Source organism: Gorilla gorilla, chromosome X (assembly GCF_029281585.2).
Source record: "Gorilla gorilla gorilla isolate KB3781 chromosome X, NHGRI_mGorGor1-v2.1_pri, whole genome shotgun sequence".
Classification (NCBI taxonomy): Eukaryota; Metazoa; Chordata; class Mammalia; order Primates; family Hominidae; genus Gorilla; species Gorilla gorilla.
The window spans coordinates 130,488,101-130,501,047 of NC_073247.2; the positions used below are offsets into that span (position 1 = coordinate 130,488,101).

General features: G+C 41.2%; 2 protein-coding genes across 3 annotated transcripts in view; both read left to right on the plus strand.

Moving 5' to 3' along the window:
- The window catches only part of IL13RA1 (interleukin 13 receptor subunit alpha 1), a 77,158-nt gene that overhangs the window by 37,974 nt on the left and 26,237 nt on the right, over positions 1 to 12,947 (plus strand). For both annotated transcript variants that reach the window (XM_004064763.5, XM_019019634.3), the window contains exons 7-10: positions 1,220 to 1,267; positions 1,534 to 1,666; positions 8,556 to 8,652; positions 11,118 to 11,202. In XM_004064763.5, the coding sequence (XP_004064811.2) occupies positions 1,220 to 1,267; positions 1,534 to 1,666; positions 8,556 to 8,652; positions 11,118 to 11,202 (363 nt within the window). The remainder of the gene's footprint in view (positions 1 to 1,219; positions 1,268 to 1,533; positions 1,667 to 8,555; positions 8,653 to 11,117; positions 11,203 to 12,947) is intronic.
- On the plus strand, positions 3,149 to 5,703 carry LOC109024645 (cell cycle control protein 50B). Its single transcript, XM_019018866.3, is given in 5 exon segments — positions 3,149 to 4,856; positions 4,859 to 4,941; positions 4,943 to 5,047; positions 5,050 to 5,514; positions 5,516 to 5,703. Coding segments are annotated over 5 exon segments (1,059 nt in total). The 5' UTR covers positions 3,149 to 4,486; the 3' UTR covers positions 5,552 to 5,703.

The window sequence follows — 12,947 nt, forward strand, 5'->3', positions numbered from 1 at the left end:
TTAGCCAGGCTCCTGGCTCTCGAACTCCTGGCCTCATGTGATCCACCCTTCTCAGCCTCCCAAAGTGCTGGGATTACAGGCGTGAGCCACTGTGCCTGGCCCAGAATGTACTTTTTTGTGTGTTTGCCCTTTTTTTCACTCAACTATGTTTATGAGATTCACCAATGTTGTTTCTTATAGCTGTAGATGGTACGTTCTCACTACATTCATTCCATTGTGTGAATATACCATACTTTATCCATTCTCCCATTGATGGACGTTTGGATAGTTTCCCATTTGGTTTTATGAATGGAGTTCTTATGAATGTTCACATACTTGTCTCTTGGTACACATGTGCGTACATTTGTGTGGGGCATTTATATAGGCATATGTGGGTCATAAGGTTACATATGATTGTCTCCAGTAGATAATAACAGTTTTCCTAGATGGTTGTGCCAGTTTACACTAATAAGCAGAAATTGTGAGTTCTAGATGCTTCATATCCTCACAACACTTGTTGTTGTCAGGTAAGTGTGTGTATTGTTATCTTGTGGATTTAATTTGCATTTTTCTCATGACCAGTGATGTTGAACACTTTTTCAGATGTTTATTCGCAACTTGCTTATCCTCTTATGAAGTGCCTGTTCAAGTCTTTTGCCAGTTTTTTTAAAATTGGGTTTTCTGTTTTTGCCTTATTAGTAGGGTAAGAAAAAATACATATGCAAGTCCTTTGTCAGAAATTGCAAATATGTTCTCACACTCTATGCATTGCCTGTTTATTTCCCTATAAGGTGTCATTTGATCAACAAATGTTTTTAATTTTAATATAGATGACTTTATTAAAAAATTCCCTTTATGGTTAATATGGGAGGTTTTTTTGGTCTTGTTTAAGAAATATTTCCCTTCTTCAAGGTCATTAAGATATTCTATGTTTTTATCTAAAAGCTTGCTATAGTTATGTATTTATTAATTTATTTTATCTTACACATTTAAATCTGCAGTATATCAGGAACTGATTTTGTGAATAGTGTGAGGTAGGGCGTCAAGAATCTTTTTTTTTTTCATATGCATATGTAATTGACCCAGCACCATTTATTAAAAAAGGCCAACCTTTTTTCACTGTACCTGATCATCTTTTAATGGGATAAAAGGAAAGTTTGTTAGAAATGACTAAGTGATAGAAAATGGGTTTTTAAACATTTAGGACTCATTAGTTTATTTACTTATTTTTATTTTCAAGGTCCAAGAGGCTAAATGTGAGAATCCAGAATTTGAGAGAAATGTGGAGGTCAGTAAATTCAACATTAGCTATTTGGGTTTAGACTTAGAGCAGTTGGGGGTGGAGCATAGCCTAAATATGAGCTGCTTTGAGAAAAACAAATTACTTTGTTCCGTGAGTTATTGACAATTTTTTCGAAAAGTCAAAGATAATTTGAATTGCAATCCAAGTCTTAATCATAGACAGAATTTGGCAGATAATTATATTATGATTCAATAACAGTGAAAAAGAATAAACTGGTAATATTCCTTGTGTATTTTTATTTTATGCCTAAGAATACATCTTGTTTCATGGTCCCTGGTGTTCTTCCTGATACTTTGAACACAGTCAGAATAAGAGTCAAAACAAATAAGTTATGCTATGAGGATGACAAACTCTGGAGTAATTGGAGCCAAGAAATGAGTATAGGTAAGAGAAGAGAATTTTTATTAAAATTTAAAACATTGATGTATAAAAACTAAGCTGAAGCAGAAAATAGACTGGGGAAAGGGACTGTCATGCTCTCTTGATGTCAGGAAAAGAGTACTTACAATTGAAATTTATTTTCTTCTTAATCACTTTCAAACCACCCAGGGTTAATTGACAGTATAGAGTTATTTAGAAAACCATAATCCAAATGGTTTTATGTTCTTTTCTATCTCATTTCCATTTTTATTAACAAACTGAACAAAAATATAGAAAGCAGGCATAGGCTGCACACAGTGACTCACGCCTGTGATCCCAGCACTTTGAGAGGCTGAGGCAGGAGGATCGCTTGAGCCCAGGAGTTGGAGACCAGCCTGAGCAACATGGTGAAACCCCATCTCTACAAAAAATACAAAAATTAACCAGATATGGTGGTGCACGCTTGTGGTCTTGGCTACCCAAGAGGCAGAGATGGGAAGATCTCTTGAGCCTGGGAGGTGGAGGTTACAGTGAGCTGAGATTGTGCCACTGCCCTCCAGCCTGGGCGACAGAGTGAGACCGTCTCAAGGAAGAAAAAAAAAAAGGCAGGCATAATCAAATCTGCACATTTTACAATACTAGAGACTGTCCTACATGCTGGTTGGCAGAAACAAGAGTGGAGCCATTTAATAGAGAGAAACCTGTACCTAAGTTTGAAAAAAATCATTTATTAATTGAAAGGCTGAGCAAGCTAGGCTCAAGTACAGGACTGGAAAGACCTGTGCTTTATGGATGTGTGTGTGGTGGGGTGGGATACACGGCTTTATAAGTGCAATGTGACTCAACATTGTAATCTTAAATGTGTCAAAAAGGCATATACAATCTTAGGAGTGATAAGTGCAGCACCCAGAAAGGAATGCTGCAGGTTGGGGCACAGAGCTATGGCCACACCAGAATTGTGCAGTATTCCATTCTGAGCACCACATTAAAGGAGTTGCCTTGGCAGACTGGAATCTATCCTTGAAAGGATAATCAGGATGTTGAAGAATCTCAAAACTTGGCAAGGAACAATTGGTAAAGTAACTTTGAGGAGTCATGATTGCTGATTTCTAATATTTGAGGTATTGTCAGGTACAAGAAGGAATAGGCTTTACTTTTTGTGTCTCCAAGGGGCAACACAGAACCAACTTAAGAACTTTTTAAACAGCTGTATATTGGTCAAACAGGTTGTCGAGGTAGCCAATTCCCTATTAATTGAGAAGCTCAACAAGTTATGTGCCAGGCATGGTTGTATTCGTTTATTTATTGTTGTATAACAAATTACTCCAAAGTTTAATGGCTTAAACCAACATACATTTACCATCTCACAGTTTCGGTGAGTCAGGAGTCTAGCCACAGCTTAGCTGGAGGTCTCATGAGGTTGCAGTCAAGCTGCAATGAGAACTGAAATCTGTCTGAAGGCTTGACTGGGGACAGAGCATCCATTTCCAAGTTCACTCATATAGTTGTTGGAAAGCCTCAGTACCTCACTGGTTGCTGGATGGAGGCTGTTGCAGGTTGAATTGTATCTCCCAAAAAGATATGTTCGTAGATTCCAACCCCGGTACCTGTGAATGTAACCTTATTTGGAAATAGGATTTTTGCAGATATAATCAAGTGAGGATGAGGTCATGCTGGATTAAAGTGGACACTTAATCTAATGACTAGTATCCTTATAAAAAGAGAAGCCACACAGAGACACACAGACACACAGGGAAGAAAGCCATGTGAAGATGGAGGCAGAGATTGCAGAGATGCAGCTACAACCAAGGAACAACAAGGATTCCCAGGAGCTACCAGAAGCTAGGAAGAGGCAAGGAGGGATTCTTCTCTAGAGCCCTCAGAGGGAGCATAGCCCTGCTGACAGCTTCATTTTGGATTTCTAGCCTCCAAAACTGTGAGATATTACATTTCTGTTGTTGTAAGCCATTCAGTTTGTGGTAATTTGCTTCCCTTAGTTCCTTGCCACTTGGACCTCCCCATAGGGCTACTTCCTGACATGGAAACTGGCTTTCCCAAGTGAGTAATCCAAGCAAGAAACAGTGTGAGAGAATACGCAATATGGGAACCATGGTCTTTTATAACCTAACCTTAGAAATGACATCCCATTACTGCTGCTGTTCTGTTTTTAGAAGTGAGTCAATTAGTCTAGCCCATGCTCAAGGAGAGGGGATTACACCAGGGAATGAATATCAGGAGGCAGGAATCATGTGGAGAAATCTTAGTGACTGCCTAAAACAATGGTGCCAGGCCTTGATGATGCTTTCTAGATGTTCATGACCTAGTGGGAAAAATGAATTTGTATATAGACAAATGACAGTCTATATGTTAGATGTAGCAAGGCAGGCTTTGGAATTGGACAGTGGAACTGGAATTTGAGGCCTGATGCCATTATTTACTAAATCCTTCCGGATGACTTACTAAACCTCTCTGAGCCTTATCTTTCTCATCTGCTTAAATGGGAGATAATGCTATCATTATAGCATATATATGAGATAAGCATGCAAAACCACCTAGTATGGTATCAGACATGTAGTAGGTGCTTACTTAAGAATAATAGTAGTTGTTAGGATTATTTTAGGTATTTTAGTAGTGGTAAGTAACCAGTAAAGTATGTAGTCAGTGTTAATAAGATTACATATTTAATATAGCATCTTTGTTAATAGTGTTTAAAACTAGTTAAGATCTTCTGATTTACCTGAGCGGGTGGGGAAACCCATCCCATGAGCATCCCCTGGGCTCACCCAGTGCACAGGGGAAGGCCTCCTGTGGCTGGGCCCCTCTCAGTCAGCCCATGTGGCCGCCATGACCTGGAGCACCACAGCCGGGGGCGCCCACCAGCTCAACACCACCACATTCACGTGGCAGCACCTCCCCGCCTGGCAACCGCTGCTGTTGGCCAGCATTAGGCTGCAGCTCTTCTACGTGGGCCTGGCCTTCATCAGTCTGGACCTCTATTACTCCTCCACCAGCATCAAGGAGCTGGAGTACAACTACACCGGCAACCCGGGCACCAGCAACTGCTCGGTGTGTGCTGTGGCTGGCCAGGGCTGTGTGCCACCGCCCATCTGCTCATGCGCCTGGTACTTCTCACTGCCTGAGCTCTTCCAGGGCCCCGTGTACCCCTGCTACGTGCTGACCAACTTCTACCAAAACAACCAGTGGTATGGAGTGTCCACGACAATGCGCAGCTGAGCGGGCTGCCCAGCACGCTGCACCATCCAGTCAATGAGTGCACCCACTGCGCCGCCTGCCCATCGCGCACCCTGCAACTTCATCACCAACAGCCTCTTCAACGACTCCTCGCTGTGGCACCAGCGCTGGCCCGGCGGGCCCTACGTGGAGGTGCCGCCCTACCGCACTGCACCTGCATCACCCGGTAGACCAACTACCCCATCAAGTTCTGCAACCCACCACTGGTCAACGGCAGCCTGGCACTGGCCTTCCATGGCACAGCACCCCTGCCCAACTGGCGCCGGCTGGTCTACGACAAGCTCAGCCCCATCCCCAACAACAACGGCTTCATCAACCAGGACTTCGTGGTGTGGATGCGCATGGCAGCGCTGCCCACCTTCCGCAAGCTGTTCCGCAAGCTGTACGGGCACATCCGCCAGGGCAACTACTCAGCTGGGCTGCCGCGGTGTGTCTACTGTGTCAACATCACCTACAACTACCTGGTGCGTGCATTTGGCGGCCACAGGCTCCGCATCTTCAGCAGCATCTTGTGGATGGGTGGCAGGAACCCCTTCCTGTGCATCGCCTACGTGGTGGTCAGCTCCCTCTGCATCCTTACTGGCTTTGTCATGCTGGTCATCTACATTCGCTACCAGGACCTACCAGAAAGATGATGACAATGAGGAGGAGGGGTGATTCCAGCTTTCCAACGACCCTTCCTGCTTCTTACCAAAACTCTGCAAGCTTTTTTCAGTCTCTCCCCTTTGCCCCTCATTCTGTTCCAACCTCTCCTCACTTTTCCTCCCTTTGTGAATGAGGGAGCCAGAGAAGGGAATTACCCACTTACTCTTGGGGGCTGCTAAACTCTGTTGCCTGGTGGCGGAGGGTTGACTGCAGAGTGAAACATCCTTGCAAACTCTCCCCACCTCCTTCATGATGCTGAGATGCCATGTTAGGTTCTCCAAGTCCAAGAGTGGAAGGGATCCCTATAGAGACTCATTTTCAACCCCTACCAGAGGAAGAGATTGAGAGACCTAGCAACATCAAATAATCAAGATCAGGCAGCTGGCAAGTGGTTCCTGACGCTAAGGCTAGAGCTTTTGCCACTACAGTACAGTGGTTTTCTTTTCTTTGTGGGGAGGGTGGGTTGGGATGGAGAGTGAGACCCACAGATTATCTGCAGAGGCATGGAGGGGTGTGGGAGAACATATTTGTTAAATATGCAGATAGATGAGGAGGCACCAACCCCAGAGATTCTGACACAGTAATGCTGGGGTGAGACGCTTGAAACTGTGTTTTAACAAACTCCTCTGGAGATTCCCGTATTCTCTCAAATTTGGAAATCACTACCCTGAACCTGGTTGGGCCTGAAGCAGTCACCTGAGTCCAGTTTTTCAGATAGTAATTCATTCTCAGGGACAGTGACACCATAATGTTGCAGGTTTGGTCTGGCACTCTGCCTTAAATATAGTATGCTCTAATGACTTGTGGAATGAATTTTTAAAAAATCACTATCTCTGGGCTGGGCGCCATGGCTCATGCCTGTAATCCCATCACTTTGGGAGGCTGAGGCGGGTGGATCACTTGAGGTCAGGAGTACAAGACCACTCCGGCCAACATGGTGAAACCCTGTCTCTACTGAAATATAAAAATAAGCTGGGCATGGTGGCAGACACCTGTAGTTCTAGCTCCCGGGAGGCGGAGGCAGGAGAATCGCTTGAACCTGGGAGGCGGAGGTTGCAGTGAGTCGAGATCGCGCCACTGCACTCCAGCCTGGGTGACAGAGTGAGACTCTGTCTCAAAAAAATTAAATTAAAAAAAATCACTATCTCTGGAAAACTAGTTGGTGTACAGATTTGTAGGACAGGGTTTGTGTCTATTTATTTGATATTTTAGTATAACAGCAAACAGGCAAACTTTACCAGATACTCTGTAGAAACTTGAAAATGTGAGGCCAGTTTGTACAGTTCAGAGGGAATGCTTTTTAACTGTAGAATCAGATAGCTGGAAGGGATCTTTGAGGGAAAGTAATTTCCCTAGTCACATCTATGTCTCCTGGCTCAGTCTTCTTTGTCATTTAATTTGTGTGTGTGGGTGTGTGCGCGCACACAAGTGCGTACTTACAAAGGGCTTCATTCATACCTTTTCTCTTGGATCTGGAAAAATTTTTATGTTTTCCAGTGAGATACATTTGTAGTAATCATATTTGAATCAATGCTAAGGTATATATAGTCTTATATGTAAACTAGAATCTTAACATTATTTGAATCTTGGAGATAATGTTAAAAGTCTTAGCTAAAATGATTCCATTGATTTTATCGATTGACTAACATCAATCAGTATGTTTAAAGTTATTCTAAGAAGCAATATTTTTATTTAAAAAAACCTTTCTTTCATGGCAAAATAGCTTAAAAGAACTTTTAAAAAAAAAACCCTATGTGATATGTTCCAGTTTATTTGCTAAAAGCAAACAGTTATTTGGTATTTGTCAGACAGAATTCTTCAGTGCCTGCTGTCTATTATAGCTGTTTTCCAGTTACCACTCATTCATTTATACTCCTTCCTTTAAAGCAGCGCAAGATCTTGAAGTTTTTTTTTATCAGTTAAGAAATATTGGATTGTATTGGATAGTATACATAGTTTAGTCTGTTCTAGTTCTCTGAAAGTTACTGAACAATGGACAATGTGCATGTCACTGACATCCGTCTCAGATCTTCTGGGACAACTATGATTTAAGAGATTCTATCCCATTATTACAGATACCAAAAAAATACTTGGGTAATTCCAGTGTGTTGGCTTTCCAACTCCTGAACACTACACAATTTTATTGTCAGTTTTTGTATGGTGATTTTAGGCTATGAAAACATTATTATATGTACATAGAGAAATTTTTATTATGAATGTTTGAGCTCACTAGCCCAGCCCTCCTCTATTTTGAAAAAGAGAGTTACTACGTTTTTTACTATGTAGTTGAAAACAACATGTATTTTGTCATTTTTAGAATGGTCAGTCTATTTCTATAAAATTTTAAATGTGGCTGGGCGCAGTGGCTCATGCCTGTAATCCCAGCAATTTGTGAGGCCGAGGCGGACAGAACACTTGAGGTCAAGAGTTTAAGACCAGCCTGGCCCAAATAGGGAAACCCCGTCTCTACTAAAAATACAAAAATTAACTCGGTGTGGTGATGTGCGCCTGTAGTCCCAGCTACTCAGGAGACTCGCTTGAAACATGGAGCCGGAGGTTGCAGTGAGCCAAGATCGTGCTATTGCACTCCAGCCTGGGTGACAGAGTGAGAGACTCTGTCTCAAAACAAACAAACAAACAAACAAAAGTTTAAATGAGACCATCAAATTTAAGGGATTCTGATTCAGATTAAATTAATGAATATGGTTCCAGGCCCTAGTCTCGCTGAGTTTTTGAAAGAGAATAAAGCTTATGTTTGTCTTTTAAAAAATATCCTAATTTCAGGTAATCTTTTAGGTATTTGCTCGCCTAGGGAAGTTCAGGCACCAGAGGAGGACTTTTTTTTTTTTTTAACTATTAATTTAACAGAAGATAAGATCATTGAAGAGCTTGGGAAAATAGGTTGGGGGAGGGAGCAGAGATATTTCTGATCTTACTAGCTAACAGAATTGCTGCTTGGTTTATTACTAAAAGGGTTTTATTTCTCAAGTCTTTCTGTTTGCTTTTCATTCTCCAGGTAAGAAGCGCAACTCCACACTCTACATAACCATGTTACTCATTGTTCCAGTCATCGTCGCAGGTGCAATCATAGTACTTCTGCTTTACCTAAAAAGGTAAGGTAGCTGCCCAGGTAGGTTTTGCAGTTTCTGATAGCCTGTTTGCTGTGGTGATTACTCTTAGTGCTTGTGTTTTATGTCTGCCCAGTGTATTAGAAGCATGTTGCCTGTAAGTGGCTTTCCGGAGTATGACATGACAAGGAAGTATTACCACGCCCACTTTCTTTTCTTTTCTTTTCTTTCTTTCTTCTTCTTTTTTTTTTTCCTGAGATGGAGTCTCTGTTGCCCAGGCTGGAGCGCAGTGGTGTGATCTCGGCTCACTGCAGCCTCCACCTCCTGGGTTCAAGCAATTCTCCTGCCTCAGCCTCCCGAGTAGCTGCGATTACAGGTGCCCACCACCACGCCCGGCTAATTTTTTGTATTTTTAGTAGACAGGGTTTCACCATGTTGGCCAGGCTGGTCTCAAACTCCTGACCTCAAGTGATCCACCCTCCTCAGCCTCCCAAAGTGCTGGGATTATAGGCATGAGCCACTGCACCCGGCCGCTATGCCCACTTTCTAATGAAAAACATGTTGGATTAGTTTTCCAGGGCTCCCTGCTCAAGCACTGCTCCCTTTGCATGTGTTTGGGATTGTTGAATAGGTCCTATGTTCACATAATACTCTTTCAAATGCCTAATCTATCAAGTTAGTCAGTAGTTCTTAGAATGAAGTTTTAGAAATGGAGACCTTTACTAATAAAATGACTTGTCTGGTATTAATGCAAAGTAGGCTACTACTTAATATTGTGGGAAAGAGAACTTCATCAAGTTGTCATGAATGTATGGTATCCATTCTTTGAGAATATTTTATTTTCTCTATCTCATTATAGGACTGTTATTTGCTCTTGTAGTAAATAACTAAGGTTGGAATAAGGTTATTAAGTTGGATCCAGAACCAATATTTTATCATTATTTCAACATTTATTCAACATATATATATACTCTCTCTATATATGTATATTTTTTGAGTGCCTATTTGTGAACCAGGCAGTTCTAAGTGCTAAAGTTACAGCAGTGAACAGGACAAAGTCCTCATCTACATTCTAGAGGGAAAGATACACACATGCACATACACACACACACACAAAATAAATAATAAATACTATAATTTCACTTAGAAGTATAATTGACAGTAGTGGGGTATGGCTAGGAGGTGATAGGAGGTGCATTTTATGTAGGATGTCACCGAGAAAGTGACATTTGAGGAGAGACTCCCAGTAATGTAAAGGAGTGAGTCATTCAGATATTTGAGGAAAGAGCACTCCAGGCCATGGGAACAGCAAATGCAAAGTCCCCAAGGCTGAAATGCGCTTGGTTTGTTTGGCTGGAGTGGAGAGTGCAGGGTAGAGAGTGGCAGCGAGGGAGGACAGAGGTTGGCCAACCAGATCACGCAGGCCATGGCAAGGAACTGAGATTTTATTCTAAGCATGATGAGGAGCATTGGAGAGTTTTGAGAAGAGTAGGCACATGATCTGAGTTACTGTCATAAAGGATTATTGTAGTTGCTGAGTGAAGAACTGACTTGGGCAAAAGTGGAAGCCGATGGAGTAGTTCGGAGGCATTGCAGTGTTTTGGCAGAAAGATGAGGATAACCTATACTAGGGGGTTAGCAATGGAGATAGCAAGAAGTGGTCAGAAATAGTATATATTTTGGAGTAGAATTGATAAGACTTGCTGTTAGTTGCCTGTCTGTGGAGGTATGAGGGTAATTGAGGATTCAGAGATACCTCTTAGATTTTTGGCTTGAGCAACTGAGTGAATGCTGGTGCCATGTACTGAGACAGAGAAGACTGTGAGGAGAGCTGGGTTTGAGGGAAAGATAGGGACTTCAGTTTTGCATATGTTAAGTTTGAGATGCTTATTAGATATCCAAATAAGGATGTTAAATAAGCGATTTTGTGCATGAATCTGGAGTTGAAGGGAGAGGTCTGGGCTGAAGATCTAATTTTGGGAATCCTCGGCATGTGAATGGATTTAAAGCCTAAAGACTGAAAGGAGTGCTCATAAAGTGAATGAGATAGACAAGAAGACAAAAAACTGAATCCTGGGGCACATCCATGGACACTTACTGGGAGATGGAGGCAAGCTATAAGATTGAAAAATGGAGAGAAGTAGGAAGGAAAAAGAAACAGAGGAATGTATCCTGTTCTCAGAAGATTATTCTTTTCAAAATTATACAGAGCAAGCGCCCATCTGGTCTGTTAAAAGTAGAGCAGCATATTATTTAGATGATAGGGTATAAGTAATTCATTTATTCTGATGGTCCCCGTGCCCCACCTATGGGCAAGAGTAGAACTTAATGCCCTTAGAACATTGATTTTTGTGTACCCTATTTTAGAAATTTCTTCACAACTGCCTTGTCAATAAAGATGACTTGTGTACCATGTCTTTTGTCCATGCCTTCTTTTAATATGGTGGTATTTATGTGGGACACTCCTATGGACTGGAAGGTTTGAATCAAATGTCTCTGTTTTCTTAAAGGCTCAAGATTATTATATTCCCTCCAATTCCTGATCCTGGCAAGATTTTTAAAGAAATGTTTGGAGACCAGAATGATGATACTCTGGTAAGAACAGATTTCATGGGGCTTGAAATGTTTTTTTTTTTTTCTGGAAGCTATGGGATTTTTTAAAAAAAATGTGGTAAGGTATCCATAACATAAAATTTATTATTTTAAGCATTTTTAAGTATACAGTTCAGGCTGGGTATGGCAGCTCACGCCTGTAATCGCAACACTTTGGGAGGCTGAGGCAGGAGGATCACTTGAGCCCAGCAGTTTGAGACCAGCCTGGACAGCATGCCACTGCACCCAGCTAATTTTTATATTTTTTTGCGAGATCTCATTTCCACAAAATATATAAAAATTAGCCGGGTGCAGCGGCATGCACCTGTGGTCCCAGCTACTCAGGAGATTGAGGTGGGAGGATCCCTTGAGCCCGGGAGTTCAAGGTTGCAGTGAGCCATGATCATGCCACTGCATTCCAGCCTGGATGACAGAGCGAGACTCTCTAAAAAATAAAATATGTGTGTGTGTGTATATATATATATATATAGTTTAGTGTCATTAAATACATTTATAAGTTGTGCAACCATCGCCACTATCTCTTTCCAGAAATTTTTCATCATCCCAAATAGAAACTGTGGCTGTTAAACAATAATTCCCCATCCCCTCATTCCTCCCACCCCTGGTAGCCTCTATTCTACTTCTTGTCTCTATGAATTAAATATTCTAGATACCTCCTATATGTGAAATCATGCAATATTTGTCCTTTTGTGTCTGGCTTATTTCATTTACCATAATGTTTTAAAGGTTCATTCATGTTGTAGCATGTGTCAGAATTTCCTTTTGAAATTGATTTTTCTAAAGTACAATTTATTTTTAAAAATTTGAAGGAGAGCTGATTTAAAATATAGTATCTGAGGCCAAGCATACCAGTTAAAAAGTCTTCAGAATACTTTGCTCATCTTATATAACTGGGCTCCATTCTCTCTCTGGTTAGGGGACATATTTTATCAAAACATGCAGGAAGAAGGGCCTCCTTTATGAAGCTAGCCTAATGGGCAGGCCTTCTGACTCTTGGATAATTTAAAAAACTTGATGTGGGGAAATATAAACATAGGGTAAGCAATTGAAATGCATTGTGTTCATGTTGTTTCTTGGAAGGCTAGACTCCAAAGATATAGAAATGGAGCAGCCCTAGCCCAACTGTTATAGTTGGTTTCCTGCAGATTCTCATGCTAGAATTTGTGGCCAGAAAACCTAAGACATTATGGGAACAAAAGGGTTTGAGGCTTCTAACTTTCGTTGGATTTATCATCCACCCTACTGAAATAATAAAGACACTAAATGAAATAAATATTATTATCATTGTGTATATCTTAAAGGAATAATAACAAGCATAGGGCAGTTAATTTAGGGAAGTAGTACTGCATAGTAGATAATAGCCTGATTTCTGGAGTCAGATTGTCTGGATTCATATCCCTGCTGTGTCATTTACCATCTTTTTGACCTTGGATAATTTTCTTAGCTTCTCTGTGACTCAATTTTTTCATTAGTAAAATGGAGGTAACAATAGCACCTGCCTCATAGTGTTGTTATGTGGATTAACTTAATACCCAACAGTTAATTGAATGGAAACTGCTTAGCCTACCTGGTACATTGTAAGTGCTTAATAAGTGTTAGTGATTAGTATTACTATTGTTAATAATTTATTTTTATCTTTAATTCCCAAATAATTATTGTAATAATGGGTGATTCTCAATGGTAGTGATGATATTTGGTTAGGGAAGGAAGGCAGAGAGGCAAATATG